The 23095-nt window shown below is 35.4% G+C and overlaps 1 protein-coding gene across 1 annotated transcript in view; it reads right to left on the bottom strand.

Moving 5' to 3' along the window:
- LRP1B (LDL receptor related protein 1B) overlaps positions 1–23095 on the bottom strand; it is a 1933392-nt gene that overhangs the window by 58640 nt on the left and 1851657 nt on the right. The window contains exon 84 of the mRNA XM_003267617.4: positions 14555–14716. Within this exon, the coding sequence (XP_003267665.2) occupies positions 14555–14716 (162 nt within the window). The remainder of the gene's footprint in view (positions 1–14554; positions 14717–23095) is intronic.

Here is a 23095-nt window from a genome sequence, read left to right as displayed (position 1 = left end):
AGTTGCAGATGACAGCTAAATATGGCTTATCAGATGAGGCTAAACCCAAATAAGTGAATAAGCACATGAAGGCCTGAAAAAAGAATGGAAATGAAGCACGCAAATATAGGCCACGCCTCCACAGCCATAAACAAGACATTTGCCATATTTAGGCCCTAATTTCTCTATCAAGACACTGAGTATGTATTAAGGTTCAATTAATTTCAGCCTAATACAATTTGTTAACATCTACTGTGTTAGTATCTACAGTGTTAATATTGTACATGTCTCCAGAGTGCTTAAACTCTGATAGAATCCTAAAGGCTAACATAGTTGAAAACAATTAAGATCAATACTAGATTTTCATTAACAAATACATGACTTTTTTTTTTCCCAAAAAAAAAAAAAGTTTTTCAGAGTGCAAAGTAATGACTCAATTTTCGAAAACTGGAAAGGAATTCATGGAGAAATGTATGGTGGATAAAGTTGGATAGGAGGTAATCATGAAAAAGATTTCCATCTCAGATGAGAGCATCATGAGGAAAGTTATTGTCATCATGTTGTATGTAGCCTAACTGGAGGGCAGGCAACATCTCACCTCATCACGGTGAGAGAATACAAGACCATCTGATACACACCCATACAGTTCCTAATTTTAACTTTCCCTTCCTTCCTGTTTCCTTTTTCATTCTTTCCTCCTTTCTTATTATCTCTTTTATATCCTTCCATCCTTACTTTCTTCCTTCTTTCAAGCTACCCACTTCAAATCTATAGTTGAAGCAATGATTTCTGATATACATTAATGAACTTTGCTTCTAGTTTTTTTTTTCAATGTTACAATGCAACCAAAAATATGAGTGAAAAGTTAGATGATAGAGGGATGATAAAGATAGATGTATATTTATCTCTCCATATATATATATCTTGCTATATATATATGTCTTGCTATATATATATATATCTTGCTATATATATATATATATCTTGCTATATATATATCTTGCTATATATATATCTTGCTATATATATATATATCTTGCTATATATATATATCTTGCTATATATATATATACACATACATATATATCTTGCTACCATCCCAGCGTAGAAATCTCACTCTGTACATATCTATATGTATATATGGATATCTATATACCTACCTATATCTACATACCTATATATACCTAGATATCTATATATACCTATGTATAACTAGATATCTATCTCTATATGTACCTAGATATTTATATCTATATACCTAGATATCTCTGTGTGTGTGTGTATAAATATATATATATATGGATATCTATATACCTATCTATATATTTATATATGGATAATCCCTATATCTCTCTCTATATATATGTGTGTGTGTTAGATACATATACATTTCTACATCTATACCTATATATGGATATCTATGGATAGAGATATAGATAGCTATATGTATCTACACACACACACACATATATATAGAGAGAGAGACTTCTATATTGTGTGATAGCAAGATATATATAGATAGGTGTGTGTGTGTATATATATATATAGAGAGAGAGAGAGATGTCTACACTGGTGTGATAGCAAGAAGAAAAACAGACTATGTAGAAGTGATAATTATTTAATCAGAATTCACTAAACTATTGAGAGTCACCTTGAAAAAGTCACCTGGCAGAATAATATATACAAACTAGCAAGGATCCCCTGGTTAACTGTGCCATTTCTTTAGGTCAGATATGTATACATGAACAATTTATTGATATGTGATAATCAGGTTTCCTCTGTACTAAGACTTTTGTAATAATTCAAAGGTTTCAGAAAATCACTTTAATTATATTGTTAATAGCATTTAACCTTTAATAAGATTAGAAGTATGCATTCAATCACTAATTAATCAATAAAATACTAATTCTAGATACTTTTATTTAGAAAGACTATTTTTAAAAATCATCCTCATAAATTGTTCTGCTCTTAAGAAGAAGGGATTCAGTCATTACTCTTTCATGTATATAGTGTAGATAAAGATACTGCAGTGAGAAACTATATGATATAGTAAGTAATGTGTTTTTGCCTCTGAAGCCTCTGACCTTTCTCTTTATTCAGGAAGTGGTTAGATTCTTAATTATACTTCTTTACTTTTCATAATCTCTAGTCTCACTACCTGACATATAACATGTTTGCATATTCTTTATAAATAAAGCAGTACAATAAGAGCGGTTTTCTGTTTTATTTATAATGAAATCCCAAGCCTCAGTGGCTGGCACACAGTAGATGCTCTACTAATGTTTGTTGAATTAATAAATGAGCACTTCCCCTTGGAAAGCAGGGCACTATGGAAGGCAGAGAACAAGAGTAATACTGCTGATTGTTTAGCTTTAAAACCCCTAAGCAAGTTATAAATTTTTATAAATATTGGATCATCCAAGGCTGGTTCGTCCTATTCTGAAACTAATCGAAGTTTTCCAGCATGGGTTTGTGTTCAGATGGAGGAATAGAAGAGGGAGGCTGGAAAGGAAAATCACTCGGGAAGCGAAGACAGATGCCATCAAGTGCCAATGAGAGAGCCCTTGGATATCCAGTGCCTACATAAAACAGACACTCGGATGCTGGATCAGTGAACCAACTATTGGCCACTCTAGACATGCCATATGAATAAAAATGTGACTTGCCAAATTCCCAGAAATGTGGCATGCCACAGAATTAGACTAAGCTTTTCAGCTTCCAGAGCTCATAATCTAATCGTGCATGGAAGTAAGCCCAGTCATAAAACTATTTTCATCAGTGTTCTGATCTACTTACTTTAAATGACTCAATGCAAAAGTCCATTCTAAATTCATGTATCATTTTAGAAATTATGAAGTGAAGCATCTGATGCTATAAAATGTTTATTTTCATTATCTAAATTATATGATACCTAAATATATATGACCTTATATATGTATATAAGCAGCGCTCAAAATATCTTTTAAAATGAAAATTATAAAAATATTTGCATTTAATTTTACAATTTACAGAAGACTTTTCTTATAGATTATCGCACTTTAAACTTACAATTTTAGGAAATACTAACTTTTTTTTACAGAGAGTGTAACTGAGTGTCACCTGTCATGATGAAAATAATAGTTTGAGAAACCAAAGTTATAGAATACTCTTTGTTAGTTCATACATATTTACTTCAGATAGTTTTACATGATTCAAAAACAATATTTTAATTCTGCCTCTTCACCTCTAAAACCTAGCATTTCTTCAACAAATCTATCTCATTTGACATATTCTAGGAGTGTGAACTCAGACTATATATCCAACAAAGTTCAAAAATCCACTGAAATTGTTTTAAAACATTTATTTATTTAGGTCTAGATAAGGGATCTGACCAAAAATGTCGGAACCTAAAAAAATCAGAATCCTACACTACTTTGTAATGTAAGGAGCACTGAAATCTAGAGTTGAAAAATTCTAGCTTAATTCTGGTTCTTCATGGTCTAGAGGCACCACGGAAGTGACCTTAATTCTTGTCCTGAGATGTTAATCGAGCAATCAGTTAAATCTGGTGCCATTCATTACGTGGTCCTATCCATCTGAATTTATTTGTTTCTGCCAATAAGTTGATTCATTTCTGTTAGTTGATTTTCAAGGAAAGGTTGCTCTGAGATCATCATTATAAATCTTCCAAGTTCTCGAAACTAATAAAATACAAATTGTTTTGTCAAACTGAAATTTAGATCATATTATTACCATGGATTTAGACATGGATCTTCAAGGGATATTGCAAGTAAAAAAAAAAAATCCAAATGTAGTCACTTGACCTTTGAACTAATCTAGTACTATTACAAACTAAGTGGCTTCCTATTCCCATGGTACTCTGTACTTAAGATGTATCTGATTCACTGGTTTTTCTCTTAATAGGTTATTTTCATATTATTGAGGATCTATATTGTGAAAAATTATTATGTCTCTGGCATGACATTACATTTTAATTTAACTTTGCTTTCATTTGTTGGAACTTTTACTTTATTTGTTGGAAAATGTAGTGGATTTAAAAATGTCTACACTTATTTAATCAGATTTATGATGTATTTTTGCATCTATAAAAATGAAATTAAATGCACTATTTCACATATTTTCTATTTCTGCTATTATATATTCTTTATTTGATGATAGGCTATATGACCATTGGATACATTATAAATCTTTCCTCCTTTCTCTCATCTTTATACGCTTGGACTCAGAACATATAAATTTAAAATTTCGGAATTTTTTTTTTCCTTGACAGCTGACGATGACATACTGACTCATAGTCTCTTTTGCCATTCTTATCTATAATAAGGATAAATACCAAATGTTTCTAGCAGTATACCTACAAAGAGGTTATATCTTTTATATAAAACAGACTCATAATACCAATTTGTAGTGATTAAATCTTTAATAGTTAAACATAAAGGTTATCATGTTATCTATAAAAAAAGAATTTTATCTCTTCTCTTTAAAATATTTAAAGATTTCTGACTCATAGCATTTTTTTCAAAGCATGTTTAGTAGACATTCCAAATTTGATATAAATAACTATGTTTAAAAGTTACTCTTAAATTTACACTTGAACTTTTAAAAGTGATGTTAGCAGAGGCATTTAACTAGCAACAATTTGTTTGGGTTGAGGTAAGCCTCAAATATTTTTGTTTAATCTGTATGTCTCTGAATAATTTATGTGCTACATTGCTTTAAATACTCAATTTTGTTTTCAGGTAATTATTTGTGAATCCATGCAATTTACTTAACACCAAGTATAGCAGAATCACAGTCATGGCTTCTATTCATGAAAAGCCATGCATTATTTTTTTTTCAGGGAAAGGAGATTTCCCAATAGATATTCAAATACAAATCCATTAAAAGGTTACTATTAGTTGTGAGACATATCATTTTTCAACCTACAGCTAAGTAACTTTGAGATGCCTTTCATTGTCTTTATACTGCTTTGTATATGGATTCTTCTTTACGTTGTAAAAAGAAGGGTCAAAACATGTCTGTAATGCTAACATGGCATGAAAGTAGAAGATTAAACCACCTTGGCATAAGTAAAGGTGAAGCATTGTAAGATTAGAGTTGCCTCAATATCAGGTGAAGCTGGCATGGAAAAAGTTCCTGCTATGATGCCAACAAGAGTAATTAAGCATTCTTAAAATTTTTTATTCACTAGTGCTCACCAAAATTACTAAATATAATTAGTAATATTTCAAGTGCAAGTTCCATGGTGTAGAGATAAAAGTTTATCAGTAGTTTAATTTTATAAACATGCTGCTGAAATTTCAAACAATTATGTGAAAAATGGTATGCTTCTAAGTAGTATGAAATAAAGTCCAATTCTGATCTTTTATCATTTTTGACTATACAACTCGAAGCCCGCTTTACCTAACTTTTACCCTAAAAAGATACGTCAGTTGTTTTTCTATTCATCAAAGTTATACAAGCCAAGTGTCTTCAAAGAATTTTTATACTGATAAATCCCCAATGCCTAGAGCAATGAATGATATTTAATGTTGTTTAATATATATCAGTTGAATGAGTTAATTTTAATAATCAGCATTTGTAGTTTCAAATCACGTATGACTTAATATCTGCTTGGAAAAACATACCTTGGTTTCTAATAAATTTCCTTTTATGTATAAGCAAGTATGCCTAAAATTATTTTCCTCTTATTATTTTTACTTTTTTTAATGAAGGCATAACATTAAAACAAAAATCTGTTTGAAAAGTCTAGTTTTACTATTGGGTCAAAATGGTCTTCAACAAATTTTTACAACCCTGACAATTTTTTCAAAATAATCTAGGGTAAAAGAATAACTAAAATAATTAATTATTTTACCCTTACCTCAACATTCTCTATCATTATCACACTAGAAAATTATATGTATCTATCTATTCCCTTCACATTGATTAAAATCTAATATTATTTTTACACTTTTTTTTTTAATCTTTGAAACTGGAATGTAAGCACCCAGTTTCTCATGGACCATCAAGGATCTTCATGAATTTTTAAGAAAATATGGCCCAGAACTCTGATCCTGCCTTTGGAGAGGGATCTTGCTAGAGCACAGAAAAATAACTGTGCCTAGCAGTCTGTAAAGAGGATCTTTCTACTTTGCTCACATGCATCCAGACTCCTCAATTCCAGGCACTGAGTTCACTTGCAAGATTGATGAGGTGTGCAAAACATTGTAGCCTGTTTAATATTCTAGTGGGGTAGATATTCATGAACAATATGAATATAAAGTGAAAACTGGCAAAGAGAAGTGCTGAGATTCTAGGGAAAAGGAGAGTTAAGAAGACAAAGTAGGGGGATTAAAGAGGTTTAGCAGACATTGAGGGCCTAATGTGTCACGAAAAAGAGGTATTAACAATTACAGCAGATGCACTTTGGAGGCAAACAGGTTTTCAAGGTTGGAAGAAAAGGTACAAGCTGCATTAATCCAGACAAGGGATGATAAGAACTTGAATGAAGACAAAACTTACTTTCTCATTAAGAGGAAAAGAGTTGGAGACAGTAGACAGGGCTCCAAAATGCTGTGCTAGTCTAAGTGTGAATGTCGTAAAGAATCTTAAATATTCAAATACTAAGGAAGGGGTTGGTTCTTATGGGTACTTTCACTTTCCAAATGACAATTCTTTCTCAAAGCTTTAGGCTCGGTTCGAATAATTGACCTTCATATTAACAGGAACAACTGAAAACATTCTGTTCTCTTTTCCTGATCATTTTAAAAATGCTTTGGTCTCGTTTAGCTGGGCCTGCTGTAAGCTTAACAGCTCAAGATTAAAGTTCCCATTAGTGCTTCTTTTCTATGGTGTAGAAGTTTGAAAGACCAGGTTGAGCCAGTATGCCATTTGAGCTTTGAGTGTTCTAGTGAGTCTTTAAAAGTCACAGCATGGTGGGCAGTACATTGAATGGCAGAAAAATATATAATACCAGGAGAAGCCTAGTTTTCTTTATATATATACATAAAAAGTTCAAGGGCACATGTGTACAACATGCAGGTTTGTTACATATGTATACATGTGCCATGTTGGTGTACTGCACCCATTAACTCGTCATTTACATCATTTACATCAGGTATATCTCCAAATGCTATCCCTCCCTCCTCCCACCACCCCACAACAGGCCCCAGTGTGTGATGTTCCCCTTCCCGTGTCCAAGTGTCCTCATTGTTCAATTCCCACCTATGAGTGAGAACATGTGGTGTTTGGGTTTTTTTGTCCTTGCGATAGTTTGCTGAGAATGATGGTTTCCAGCTTCATCCATGTCCCTAGAACATGAACTCATCCCTTTTTATGGCTGCATAGTATTCCATGGTGTATATGTGCCACATTTTCTTAATCCAGTCTATCATTGTTGGACATTTGAGTTGGTTCCAAGTCTTTGCTATTGTGAATAGTGCCGCAATAAACATACGTGTGCATGTGTCTTTATAGCAGCATGACATATATTCCTTTGGGTATATGCCCAGTAATGGGATGGCTGGGTCAAATGGTATTTCTAGTTCTAGATCCTTGAGGAATTGCCACACTGTCTTCCACAATGGTTGAACTAGTTTGCAGTCCCACCAACAGTGTAAAAGTGTTCCTGTTTCTCCACATCCTCTCCAGTAACTGTTGTTTCCTGACTTTTTTTTTTTTCATTGAAGTTCTTTATTTCTGATATTTCTTGGTAACCATCCCTGCAGGGATAACATTCACACCACTGTAGAACTCTAGATTCTTTTTTTTTTTTTTTTTTTTTTTTTATTATACTTTAAGTTTTAGGGTACATGTACACAACGTGCAGGTTAGTTACAAATGTATACATGTGCTACATTGGTGTGCTGCACCCATTAACTCGTCATTTAACACTAGGTATATCTCCTAATGCCATCCCTCCCCACAACAGGCCCCGGAGTGTGATGTTCCCCTTCCTGTGTCCATGAGTTCTCATTGTTCAGTTCTCACCTATGAGTGAGAACATGTGGTGTTTGTTTTTTTGTCCTTGCAATAGTTTGCTGAGAATGATGGTTTCCAGCTTCATCCATGTCCCTACAAAGGACATGAACTCATCATTTTTTATGGCTGCATAGTATTCCACGGTGTACATGTGCCACATTTTCTTAATCCAGTCTATCCTTGTTGGACATTTGGGTTGGTTCCAAGTCTTTGCTATTGTGAATAGTGCTGCAATAAACATACATGTGCATGTGTCTTTATAGCAGCATGATTTATAGTCCTTTGGGTATATACCCAGTAATGGGATGGCTGGGTCAAGTGGTATTTCTAGTTCTAGATCCCTGAGGAATCACCACACTGACTTCCACAATGGTTGAACTAGTTTACAGTCCCACCAACAGTGTAAAAGTGTTCCTATTTCTCCACATCCTCTCCAGCACCTGTTGTTTCCTGACTTTTTAATGATCACTATTCTAAGTGTTGTGAGATGGTATCTCACAGTGGTTTTTGATTTGCATTTCTCTGATGGCCAGTGATGAAGAGCATTTTTTCATGTGTCTGTTGGCTGCATAAATGTTGGAGAAGCCTTATTTTCAGAGTCAGATCCACAAAGCTAAAATCTGTGGTTCCTGTGCTCTCTAAATTGCAAATTAGGGAAAACTGCTTAATCTCATTTTGTTGGTGCTTGCAAATTTAGACTAATAATATTAATCTCAAAGGGTTCTGTGAGCATTTGTTGAAAGGATACATATTCACATATTAGATAAAATAATGTGTCATAGCAACATCTCTGGGATTAAAACATTACACATGTTTACTGAGTGTGATTTCTTTTGCCAGCCCTCCTGTAGAAAAATCTAATAGAAACAGGAAAAATAAATTTCCAAAGGCTTTCCCTTTGCATATGCTGTTCCCTCTTTGCATATGCTGTTCCCCCTTGCTGCTTCCCCTTTGCATATGCCGTTCCTTTGTGTATGCTGTTCCCCCTTGCTGCTTCCCTTTCTCATCTCCTTAGCTTCTTGATTTCTTGTGATCTCAGCTTAGACACCACTTCCTTCAAGAAATTTTCTTAAAGGCTAAACTCTATGGTCTTTCTGAGGGTTCCAGTAGCCTCTGTGTTTCATTAAATTGACCTGTAATAACTTGTTTCCTTTTTAGATTCAGACATTACACTGTGAGTTTACTGAGAATAGAAAATGTTTCTGACCTCACTGTTTCCTTTCTTAATGCCGAACATAGTGACAGGTTCATTGTAAACCTCAAAACATATTCGCTGATGAACTGACTCATGAGATAAAGCTACCCTAGAAGACAAATGATAAAAATAATCCCATCGTGTCATCAAATATGATAGGCTTATATCTATAGTGCATAATCGTTTTATAAGATACTTCATAGTCTGTGGTTCCAATACAGATTACAAAACATGATATCTTTGGATTACTGTTGGGTACTTCTAACTCTGTAAGTAGGGACATTACTTAATGTCTGTACTTACTGGAACCAGGGAGACTAAGCCATACAGGTATACTTCTGATAAGTCTAGTTCTAATTGAAATTATAATGGTTCCCTAAGCAGGTTACTAGAGGACTTTGAAAGTATTAATGAGAGAACAAGCAGGTTTTCACTTAATTTGACTACCTAGTTCTTAGACACAGATCCAATTGGTCTTAATTGGCCCAGTTGGCCTAATGTTATCATTTAATCACAAATAACTTCAGATATTGGTTAATCTCATACTTAACACCTAGATTTAAATCCAAAATGTCATGCTCACTTATTTATTTTTATTTATACTAGTAATCCTTGTTCTAGAATAGCGAGAAGTGCAGCTATATTTGTTCTTTAACAACTTACTTAAAGAATAGTTGATTTTACTTTTACCATTATTTATCTTTGCCTCTCCTCCCCGGGGCTGCTGTTAAAATTAATTTGCATTTCAGACCTCAGGACTTTATATTGCTATTAGAGTTATGAAATGTTTTTACTCAGCACAACTAAGAACTGATGTTTTACCTCCCACTAATGGACCTTTAATTAGGCACTGTAATGAACCATTCTGTCATTCCTTCTTTTATAGAGAGAATATTTTGTATATGCAAGATACAATTTTGACAGAACACCAGGTCCACTGAACCTTGTCGGCTTACATCTAATAGATCCTAAATTTATTACGCTTTTGTCAGCTGTTGAATTTGTCATTTTAATGCCACTGTCCACAGACTTATTATGCTGCCAAAAAAAAACAGCATCACCATACTGCAAGAATGTTTGTTGACTTCTTGATCAACAACTCCTGGGGTCCAATTCTGACTATAATATTACTACTTCGGGACCTTGAGCAAGTTATTTAACCTCTGTCTAAGGATTAATTGGTAAATTTTAATAAGTGCTTTGCAGTAAAAGGTGAGAAGTGCTCTACTAATAGTGATAATAAAATTATAATGCAGCTCTTTATAATGCATCAGGCTACCTCAGACTGTGATTCTATTAAGTTGTCAATTAAAACATAAGCTAACTGAATTTATTCTTTGGAAGGATCCGAACTGCTATACAAACTATGGCCACATAGTATTTTTAAACTTAGTTTAAAAAAAATTAAGAATACTATTGTTTCAACTAATGAAAAAATAAAAACAAGAGGTGAAAATGACATGTTCTTTTTTTTTTGTTTTTTTTTTTTTTTGAGACAGAGTCTTGCTTTGTCGCCCAGGCTGGAGTGCAGTGGCGCAGTCTCGGCTCACTGCAAGCTCCGCCTCCCGGGTTCAACGCCATTCTCCTGCCTCAGCCTCTCCGAGTAGCTGGGACTACAGGCGCCCGCCACCACGCCCGGCTAATTTTTTTTGTATTTTTTAGTAGAGACGGGGTTTCACCGTGGTCTCGATCTCCTGACCTCGTGATCCGCCTGCCTCGGCCTCCCAAAGTGCTGGGATTACAAGCGTGAGCCACCGCGCCCGGCCTGAAAATGACATGTTCTATGTTGCTCTACCAATTGGGAACCAAAAGACAGAGGAGAAAATACTAGCTCTAGTTGAACCACATACAGTTACAAGATCATTGAACACTGATTAAATGTAATTTTACATTTAAGGTAAATTGATTTTAAATTGATTGTTCTTTTGTTAACATTTATTCAAATCATTTATTTTTATTTATGTATTTATTTGTGTGATTCTTTGTTCCTTTGTTCATTTGGCAAGTGCCATTGTTGGTTGTAGTCTCAAAAAGATCCCAGACAAGTAAGGGGAATGTACATAATCAACAGGTAAAAGTGATCAGAGTCAGAAGAGGAGGGAGAGTTTGATTCAAACTGAGAATTTGAACAATTTCAAAAAGAAAATGGTGTTTAAGCTGCGCAGAGTCACATGTCGGAAGCTGGCTCTATATAGGGAAGGGCAATTGGTGTGGTTTTACTAGAATAAAGGAGAGGCTGCGGACCTAGGATGGATAGTAACAGGGGTCTTCATTAAGTGGGATAGTAGTGTTGTCCTTCATTTGCATGGAATCATTTGGGGTCATGACAATGGTGGAACAGAAAATAAACAAACACACATGAGTTAGTGGGTGGAAGTTTTGTTGAGATAGTCTGCTGTGTTGTGAGGAGGGGAATGAGAATGGTGAAGATGTGAGCAATACATGAGAAAGGATAATTAGTGTTATTTATTTATTTATTCATTTATTTATTGAGACGAGTCTTCCTCTGTTGCCCCGGCTGGAGTGCAGTGGCGTGATCTCGGCTCACTGCAAGTTCTGCCTCCTGGGTACACGCCATCATCCTGCCTCAGCCTGCCTAGTAGCTGGGACTACAGGCGCCTGCCACTGTGCCAGGCTAGTTTTTTGTATTTTTAGTAGAGACGGGGTTTCACCGTGTTAGCCAGGATGGTCTCAATTTCCTGACCTCGTGATCCGCCCGCCTCAGCCTCTCAGAGTGCTGGGATTACAGGCGTGAGCCACCACACCCGGCTAATTAGTGTTATAATATAGGGATGTATGGATGTAACCAGATTGTATTTTCATATAAACTTCTGGCCTGTGATGCACATCATTTAAGAAATAAGTTAGGCATGTGAAAAGGAACATTGGCCTAGGGTAGGGGCATCTACGTATGTCAAGGAAAGGCTAGCCTAATATGATAAGAATAAACATTTGGAAAATGAACTACTTAAATGTTTTCTTGCTTCTGCAGAAGAGGCCCCTCTGTACTATCAGAGGCAAGATACTAAGTGTTACGCTTGATTCTCAAATAAGCCGATGATTATAGCTTGACTCTGTGCTGTTTCATGTAGTTCCTAAAACGACCGAAAACCTAGGCCACTCTGTGTGAAAATTCAATGATATTTAATGTAACTTTTGGGGGTGTGACCTGAGCCCTGAAGCTAAATTGCCTGGTTTGAATCTTGGCTCTCGCAAATGCTAAATAGGTAATATTCAGAAGCCTATTTATTTTTTCCTGGTGTCCTCTTCTGTAATGAGAGTAAAAAACAATATCTAGTTTATTGATAGGATTAAATGAATTAATAAAACTAATGCAAAAAAGTAATTAATTACAAGTGTCCTTGGGTGTAGAAAAATCTCAATAAATGTGACTGTGATAGAAAGCAATTCTATTGTGAATAAAATGAACTATGACTGACCTTTTGAGAATAGATACTATGGGGCAAAGAAAGGGAGCATGGAGATCCATTAGTAATAATCCAGGCAAGAGATGCTGGTAGAATGGAGTGGTGAGAAGTATTCAGATGCTGAGTATATTTAAAGGTAAAACTGAGAGTGAAAACAGGAGGTAAAAAAAAGGGGGGGGGGGTCAAAAAAATTCAATTATTTTGGTCTGGACAGTGAGTATATTTTCTTTTAAAGAGATAGAAAAGACTATGGTACAGATTGAGCATCTCTAATTGGAAAGTCTGAAATGTAAAATATTCTAATATCCAACAGTTTTGAGTGCCAACATGATGCCACAAGTGGAAAATTTCACACCTGACCTCCCGTAATGAGGGCAGAAGATTATAAAAAATACATATAAAATTACCTTCAGGCTATAAAGGTATATATAAAGTGTATATGAAACAGGAATTTTGTATTTAGACTTCTGTTCCATCCCCAAGATACCTCATTATACAGATGGATATATTCTAAAATTCGAAAAAAATCTGAAATCCAAAATACTTCTGGTCTCAAGTACTTCAGATAAGGGATATTCAACTTGTTGAAAAATCTTGGGGTAAAAACAAATCAGTTTAAATTAGAGTGATAACAAGCTGTCAAACAGACACTTAGGTATAAAAACCTGGAATTCAGGAAATAGGTTAAGCAGGATATGTAAATTTACAGTCATTAGTATTTGGATGATGTTTAAAAAAAACATACAATTGGGTGAAATTGCCGAGGCAGTAGGTCTCAATTTTGGTTGCGTGTGTGAAACATCTGAAAGATTTCAACAATATAGATCCCCCAACAAAGGCTAGAGGAATGAAAATCTTTGTAGATGGTGTTTTAAGAAGGATGAAATGATTAACTGCTGAAAGTAGATGTAAAATAAGAATTGAGATTTGATCATTACATATGGCAACATGGTGGACATTAAATAAAATCAATTAACTTGACTTTCATAAAAGATATTTCAGCAGAACAGCAAAGATAAAAACCTGACAGAGGTGGGATCTAAGAAAAAATATAAATAGAAGAATTGTGGAGAACAACTATATTTTCAAGTAATGCTTCTGTTAAAAAAGAGAAGGAGAGAGTAGAAAAATAAGGTTATTACAAAAAAGAGATGTGGGCACATGTGAAGGTTTTTTCCAGAAAGAACTTGGCAGACAGGAAAATAGTCATAAAGCAGGAGAAAGAGGGGACAATTGTGGGAGATGTGTTCATGAGTAGCCAAGAGGGGTCAGGACTTGAGATGGAGAGCATAGAGTTAGATGTAGCCTGGGGGTCCTAGTAACAAGAAGAAAGACAAGTACATGGGCATAGGAGAAAGAAGCTGGGGGGATATGCTAGTGTGAGTTTGCAGCAGCTCTCTTTAGATGGTTTCTATTCATATCAATAAAATATAAAGCAAGTTTCTCAGCTGAGGGTAAAGTTAGGGAGAAAGCATTGGAGGTTTCATGAGAAGGAGAAGGTGTAACATAGACATGTAGGGGAGTGGGAGGGTCAATGGATTAGGGAACTACTTAGAAAGCCTTAGTAAGTGCCTATTTGAAATTAGTGATAGAATTGAAATGAGACCAACCAATATGATTAGATGTTTTTTTTCAGTTGCATTCATCTATGGGATGTCAGTTCAGGAGAGATGGAGAATTGGATTTAACTGTGGTTATGGTTTGCTAAGAAGTGCAAAAGGGGAAGAGAGGTGAGGGTGTACACAGCTGAGGGTGTACACAGGGGATTGTTATAATAATGGACCATGGAATCAAAGCTGAGGGAGGAAGAAAGATAAAATCTTTACAATAAGAGAAAGGTGAAGAATGGGTAAATAATTGTTGGAGTGACAGAGACTGAACCTGAAAAAAAGGGGATAGTTAAAATTAAAATAATGGAAAGAGTGGATACAGGAAATCAGAAGATTAACATAAACATCAAAGCTGGCTTCTGGGTGCTGCTTTTACTTACAGTACTGACATCTGTCTCCGGTGTATTCCAGCTGGCAGTGGCAGTAAGGCTGGTTTCCAGCAGTCACAATGCAGGTTCCTCCATTTTGACAAAAATCCTCACAGACTGTCTTACCACAGTTTGGCCCAGTGAAACCCAGTGCACAGCTGCAGGTGGGTCTCCCTATTGGAAACAATAAGTAATAAAAAGCAAATTATTTGACCAAAATAGTTTATTTTCAAGGAATTTTCATGGGATAAAAGTTGGGAAGCCAGGTTTCTGATCAAGGTCTGTCCATGATTTCCTCTGTGACGTTAGGCAGTAACAGTACTTCTTTGGGTCTCAGTTTTTCATATGTTCAAGGAAATCTAGGTTAGAAGATAACCAAGTTTCAATTCAGTAAAATAATCAAAGATCATTTTATGAATAATTAATTATACTTGCATGCATGTATTGTTTGCTTAAAGTACTTCTTATTTTTACTTCTGTTCTCATATCCATTTAGCCCTTCCAATTATTTTTATTCTACTCATATGTGATAATACAGATTATATTTTCATTAGAACCTAAAATACAATTTCACATTGTTCAAACATCATCTACCAACCACCGCTGAATCTACATAAAACATTAGATTAATCATGTTATAAATAAATCTTGTAATAAGTTTAAAGTAGACATGTAATTTATAATAATTAGATTTAGTAACATTAACTACTCTATTTGACTTAAATACATATACTGTGGTTAGTACATAAGTGCTAAATCTTATTTTGTCTAATTGCGATATTGTTATTCACGAGAACGGACTGTACTTGTAGTCTAGTAAATAATAGGATGACTTAGAAGTTTAACGGGAACAACACATAAGATCAAATAGGACAGATCACCTTTGACTATTTTTCTTTATTTACTCTGTGGGGACTAACATCGGGATGAAAGGTGAACAGTCCTGTATGGTGTTTTGAACATAACACAGTTAACTCTTGTATATTAGGAATAAGTTTCTCTAACTGCTCAGGCTGTCAAGAACTGAGTAGAAAATGAAATATGGAACTAGCTCTGTAGGAGAGGAGAAGGAAAAAGAAAACAAAATGAACGGATATCATTTAAATGGTAAAATGATAAGTTTCAAAGTTTGCAAAAATGTAAAGAAACAACAGGAAAGAGTATGAGAGAGACTTGTAGATTTCAGTTAACTAAGACGCAGACAATATCACTCAGTTCACTAGCATTAGAGAATATTCAAGCCATCTCTCTCTTATCTTTGTAGACCTAGAGAATATTCATGCCATTTCTCTGTCATCTTTGTAGACACAGAAGTGTAATTAAACTGACGAGAGAAACGCCTGAGTGTAAATCTTACTAAGACTTGAAGTGTGAAAATGATATAATTTTCTCTATTGCTATAGATTCTATATTGAAGAAGTCTAAATCTTTTGAGAAACATTCCTCAGCGAATACAATGCTTACAAATAAAATTCATACACATTTTTAAGAAAATGAGTGAATTGAGGCTCCACAACTTATTAACTTTACTTTGAAAGGGCTCTACACGCTCAAAAATGCTGGAGACTGATGCTCTAAATGAACAAAGTAATACACATTTTTATGGTGAGTAATATTTCTTTAAAAGTTAGCATTTATGAATGTTATTACTTTGGTGGCAGATAAATGCCTATTAATGGCCTGAGAAGGTAAATTTTATATACGTTAAACGCTGAGTAATCTCATATTTTTTTTGTTGCCAGAAAATGTTCACTTTTAGTAGATATTTTCCTTAAAATGGCAATGCATTTTTCTAGTTGTTGTTGATACAGAAACAAAATAAGTTGTTGTTGATACAGAAACGAAATATCTTCACTGGCACATTAGTAGGTGAAAAACAAAGCTACAAGACAACAAAACAAATAATGATAGTAAATGAAGAGGTTAATAATTGTTGGAACGTGATTAATGAAAAAAAAAGAGCCCAAAACAACAGAAGTAATTCTTCAATTACAGTCCATAGATGCCTTACAGAGATATAGAACAATAGCAATAAAAATTACCATGAGCAAAACAATGAAATAAACAGTGCATAAAGTACAAAAACAATTAAAGTACATTAGAACAATCCGAAAAGGTGCCACACAGACATATGATGTGATCACTGTGGATTCATTGTGTTTTTTTATATGTGATTTTCTTTAGGATTAGAAAAAGAAGTAAAATGATACAAGTGTGAAAGAAACAAACGGTACCTGCTGAGGTACTTGAAAATTATTCTATCCCCGTCACTCAGAGAAATGACACTGAGCTTTCATGGTTTTGTCTCATTTACAGCTGTTTTGAAACTATAGCAGAGTGACCAGGTTGTCCACAGCTAGCATATGTCTTAGATCATTCAGAGTGCAGCTGAATTATTTTTAAAAGTTCTTATTTCTCTTCCTTTGAAGAGCAGATTTCTTTTTGACAAGTAGAAATCTTCATATTCAGGGGAATGTTATCTACCAGAAATTATTTGATACACCTGATCTTTTGTTTGCTGATGGGAAGTGAACCTTGTGTTGCAGAATTGTATAATGGGCCCTATTTGCTGTTTTCAAGAATCTCTCTAGGTGCACCCTAAGACGTTGGATTGGATTCATTTACAGAGATTTTTAGGTAGCAGAATTTGATTTTGATACTTGATAAAGAAACAGTCCTGTTATAGTGATTAAGGTATAGATTTATAGCAGCGATGCATCCAGGGAGCTGGGGAGTTGACAGCCTACAAGGGTAGCACAATCTGAAAGAGCATCAGTTGACCTTAGGAAAGAAGGGGAGGCTCCATACCTTATGTTTCCAGGCTCTAAATCAGTTTAGTTTTGACAGTTGCCTTAGCTCAGACACTAAGAATAAGGTTTTCAGACTGCCTAGATTCATAGCCTATGTGTGTCAAGTACTGGTTGTGGGACCATGGGGAAATATGTGTTTGTATCCCTGTCTGTAAAATCAACATAATAATACTACCTACCTCATGGAGCTGTTCGGGAGAATCACGTAGAATAAATTAGATAACACATGCGAAGCATTTCTAACTGTACCAGTCACATAGAAAGCACAGAGTTATATTTTAGCTCTGATTATTATTTTTACTGTTATTATTATTTCTATTGAGTGAGATTCACCTTTTTTAGGCAGGACTTATTCTGTGGTTATGTCTACCAAGGTACTTAACAGTTTAAGCAAATCATTCTGAAACTTTTATTAAATTTTATGTTTTATCTCCATTATTTAAGATAAAATTAAATTTGAATTTCCTTTTATGGTTAGTGATGGGCTAGAGCTGAAATTCTCTATCAGCTTTACTCTCAGGGTCTAACATTTTTAGACTTTGAAGAATGAGTCTTTCTTCCCCCTTGAGCTTCTAAATATGCTCAATTCTATCTTTCCAGAGGAAAGCATACACATACTACAAGAGCAAACAAACCAAAAAGCAAATCTAATATCTGCCAAGTCCATCTATTTGTACAAATTTTAATTTTGGTACATCCTTGAGCTTCTTCAAAAGACAATTATACTCTCTTTCTTCCCCCTTTAGCTTCTAAACATGCTCAATTCTATCTTTCCGAAGGAAAGAACAAACATACTACAACAGCAAATAAATCAAAAAGAAAATCTAATATCTTCTGAGTCTATCTATTTGTACAAATTTTAATTTTGGTACATCCTTGAGCTTCTTCAAAAGACAATTATACTCTCTGCTCCCAATTTGATGAATATGTGACAGAGTAAAATATTCAATCATAAAAATCACATTCCAATCCTTCACTGAAGGTACAGATTTTTTTAACATAAAAAATAATGTATCTTAATATATTACTCTGTGCTCTCAGAAAACAGACCAGAGGCCGGGCGCGGTGGCTCACGCTTGTAATCCCAGCACTTTGGGAGGCCGAGGTGGGCGGATCACGAGGTCAGGAGATCGAGACCACGGTGAAACCCTGTCTCTACTAAAAATACAAAAAAATTAGCCGGGCGTGGTCGCGGGCACCTGTAGTCCCAGCTACTCGGAGAGGCTGAGGCAGGAGAATGGCGTGAACCCGGGAGGCGGAGCTTGCAGTGAGCCGAGATTGCGCCACTGCACTCCAGCCTGGGCGACAGAGCGAGACTCTGTCTCAAAAAAAAAAAAAAAAAAAAAAAAAAGAAAACAGGCCAGAACCCTCAATATGAATGTATTTCTCATATAAACTGATTTTAATTCTTTGGTGGTAAGAAAGGTTTAAGAATAATGTGTAGTGTTGCTTATCTATGTATATATATATACATATATGTATATGTATTTTCTGTAGTTTATAAATATTCTGTACTTTATATACATAAAGTACAGAAAAAATCAAAGTGCATTAGAATATGTATACTAATATATGAATATATATGCAATAGTGTGCATGTATGTGTGTGTATATATACACATACACATATATATACATATATACATATATATATATACACACACACTATTTCAAAACTCACCTCTAATCACTTCCTCACTGAATCCATTAATTACTTCTCAACCATTATCTTCTTCAAATTTTCTCTTTAATTACACAATGTTGACTAATATCTCTACCTGACAGATATTTCTCCAGTGGCTTCTGAAACACTAGCTTTATTGATTTCTCTTTTTTTTTTTTCTGACTGCCTTTTTGTACAATTGTCTTCATGTTTTCTCTTTCTGTCTCTCAAAAAGTGTTCTTCTAAACTTCTTTCTGGTGATATTACCCAATTTTATGGCTTAAATATTTATCTTTCTGTCTAAATGCCTCTGTCCCAATTTTCTGATTCTGGGCTCATTCTTCTTCCTAAACTTCAGACCTTCAATTTTACTCCTTGTATGTTTCCGTGTTGATGTCTCTGGACAGTTGGTAAGTTCATCGACTCCTCCCACTCTCTAAAAGAGTAAACTTTGTCCTCCATGGCATGCATACTTTCACTAGACTATAGCTGCTTTTAGTGTTAGGTCTACTTCATATACCAGTTGCACTCTTGAATTAGTTAGTAAAGTGCTTTGCTAGATGATTACTATGATAGTTCATTTTACGTGTCAACTAGCCTGGGCAAAGGGATGCCAAAGTAGCTGGTAAAATATTACTTCTGAGTGTGTCTGTAGAGGCGGTTGTGGAGGAGATTGGCATTGGAATCAGTAGACCAAGTAAGAAAGATATTTCCTCACCAGTGTGGGGGGGCATCATCCAATTCATTGAAGGCCCAAATAGAATAAAGGTGGAGGAAAGGTGAATTCTCTCTCTTGATCTGGGACATCCATCTTCTCCTGGCTGAGGACATCGAAGCTCCTGGTTCTTGAGCATTCAGACTCAAAGACTTACACCAGAATTGCTTCCTCCTCCCACCCAGTTGCTCAGGTCATTGGCCTTAAACTGAGAGTTACACAATTGGCTCCCTTAGTTCTCAGATTTTTAGACTTAAACTGAATCACAGGACTGCCTTTGCTGGTCCTTGAGTGTGCAGACAGTATACCATTGAACTCCTCAGGCTCCAGAAGCACATGTACCAATTCCCATTATAAATCTCCTTCGTGTATATATGGACATACACACACACACGTATATATCTTATTGGTTCTTTTTCTTTAGATGATACAAATATATATGCATAAAATAAATGGAGATTAGTTCTGTTTATTTATACTATTTTTCTTCATAGATAGAAATTCTTTACATATATCTTCTAAAATGTTCCAGCAATTGGTCATACCACAAAGTCATAAAAATAAACTCTTTTTTATTTATTACTTATTTATTTATTTGAGATGGGGTCTTGCTCTGTTGCCCAGGCTGGAGTGCAGTGGCAAAGTCTTGGCTCACTGCAACCTCCGCCTCCTGGGTTCAAGCAATTCTCCTGCCTCAGCCCCCCGAGTAGCTGGAACTACAGGCACCTGCCACCATGCCCAGCTATTTTTTTGTATTTTTACTGGAGATGGGGTTTCATTATGTTGGCCAGGCTGGTCTCGAATTCCTGACATCATGATCCTCCTACCTCAGCCTCCCAAAGTGCTGGGATTACAGGCGTGAGCCACCGCACCTAGCCCATAATAATAAACTCTTACAATTTAACTTGATAACAAATAATAGCTAATGTCAAATATGCTGAAGATGTAATTAAAATCACTAATCATCTATAAACAATAATAAATATTTTTAATAAAAAATATTTTATTGTTTTATTATACTTTAAGTTCTAGGGTACATGTGCACAACATGCAGGTTTGTTACGTATGTATACATGTGCCATGTTGGTGTGCTGCACCCATTAACTCATCATTTACATTAGGTATATCTCCAAATGCTGTCCCTCCCTCTCACCCCACCCCACAACAGGCCCCGGTGTGTGATGTTCCCCTTCCTGTGTCCATGTGTTCTCATTGTTCAATTCCCACCTGTGAGTGAGAACATGTGGTGTTTGGTTTTTTGTCCTTGCAATAGGTTGCTGAGAATGATGGTTTCCAGCTTCATCCATGTCCCTACAAAGGACATGAACTCATCCTTTTCTATGGCTGCATAGTATTCCATGGTGTATATGTGCCACATTTTCTTAATCCAGTCTATCATTGAGTTGATAGACTGGATTAAGAAATTAATCTGACATTTGAGTTGGTTCCAAGTCTTTGCTATTGTGAATAGTGCCGCAATAAACATACCTGTGCATATGTTTTTATAGCATCATGATTTATAGTCCTTTGGGTGTATACCCAGTAATGGGATGGCTGGGTCAAATGGTATTTCTAGTTCTAGATCCTTGAGGAATCACCACACTGACTTCCACAGTGGTTGTCAGTGGGAATGTAAACTGGTTCAGTGTAAAAGTGTTCCTATTTCTCCACATCCTCTCCAGCACCTGTTGTTTCCTGACATTTTAATGATGGCCATTCTAACTGGTGTGAGATGGTATCTCATTGTGGTTTGGATTTGCATTTCTCTGATGGCCAGTGATGATGAGCATTTTTTCATGTGTTTTTTGGCTGCATAAATGTCTTCTTTTGAGAAGTGTCTGTTCATATCCTTCGCCCACTTTGTGATGGGGTTGTTTTTTTCTTGTAAACTCATTTTAGTTCTTTGTAGATTCTGGATATTAGCCCTTTGTCAGAGGAGTAGACTGCGAAAATTTTCTCCCATTCTGCAGGTTGCCTGTTCACTCTGATGGTAGTTTCTTTTGCTGTGCAGAAGCTCTTTAGTTTAATTAGATCCCATTTGTCTAATTTGGCTTTTGTTGCCATTGCTGTTGGTGTTTTAGACATGAAGTCCTTGCCCATGCCTATGTCCTGAATGGTATTATAGCCTAGGTTTTCTTCTAGAGTTTTTATGGTTTTAGGTCTAACATTTAAGTCTTTAACCTGCCTTGAATTAATTTTTGTATAAGGTGTAAAGAAGGGATCCAGTTTCAGCTTTCTACATATGGCTAGCCAGTTTTCCCAGGACCATTTATTAAATAGGGAATCCTTTCCCCATTGCTTGTTTTTGTCAGATTTGTCAAAGATCAGATGGTTGTATATGTGTAGTATTATTTCTGAGGGCTCTGTTCTGTTCCATTGGTCTATATCTCTGTTTTGGTACCTGTATCATGCTGTTTTGGTTACTGTAGCCTTGTAGTATAGTTTGAAGTCAGGTAGTGTGATGCCTCCAGCTTTGTTCTTTTGGCTTAGGATTGTCTTGGCAATGCGGGCTCTTTTTTGGTTCCATATGAACTTTAAAGTAGTTTTTTTCCAATTCGGTGAAGAAAGTCATTAGTAGCTTGATGGGGACGGCATTAAATCTATAAATTACCTTGGGCAGTATGGCCATTTTCATGATATTGATTCTTCCAACCCATGAGCATGGAAATTTCTTCCATTTGTTTGTGTCCTCTTTTATTTCATGGAGCAGTGCTGTATAGTTCTCCTTGAAGAGGTCCTTCACATCCCTTGTAAGTTGGATTCCTAGGTATTTTATTCTCATTGAAGCAATTGTGAATGGGAGTTCACTCATGATTTGGGTCTCTGTCTGTTATTGGTGTATAAGAATGCTTGTGATTTTTGCACATTGCTTTTGTATCCTGAGACTTTGCTGAAGTTGCCTATCAGCTTAAGGAGATTTTGGGCTGAGACAATGGGGTCTTCTAGATATACAATCATGTCATCTGCAAACAGAGACAATTTGACTTCCTCTTTTCCTAATTGAATACCCTTTATTTCTTTCTCCTGCCTGATTGCCCTGGCCAGAACTTCCAACGCTATGTTGAATAGGAGTGGTGAGAGAGGGCATCCCTCTCTTGTGCCAGTTTTCAAAGTGAATGCTTCTAGTTTTTGCCCATTCAGTATGATGTTGGCTGTGGGTTTGTCATAGATAGCTCTTATTATTTTGAGATATGTCCCATCAATACCTAATTTATTGAGTTTTTAGCATGAAGGTTGTTGAATTTTGCCGAAGGCCATTTCTGCGTCTATTGAGATAATCCTGTGGTTTTTGTCTTTGGTTCTGTTTATATGCTGGATTACGTTTATTGATTTATTTTGAACCAGCCTTGCATCCCAGGGATGAA

The sequence above is a fragment of the Nomascus leucogenys genome, chromosome 20 (genome assembly GCF_006542625.1).
Source record: "Nomascus leucogenys isolate Asia chromosome 20, Asia_NLE_v1, whole genome shotgun sequence".
In the NCBI taxonomy this organism is placed as follows: Eukaryota; Metazoa; Chordata; class Mammalia; order Primates; family Hylobatidae; genus Nomascus; species Nomascus leucogenys.
Note: the sequence above shows the minus strand (reverse complement) of the source record. Positions and strands in the feature narration are given on the sequence as shown.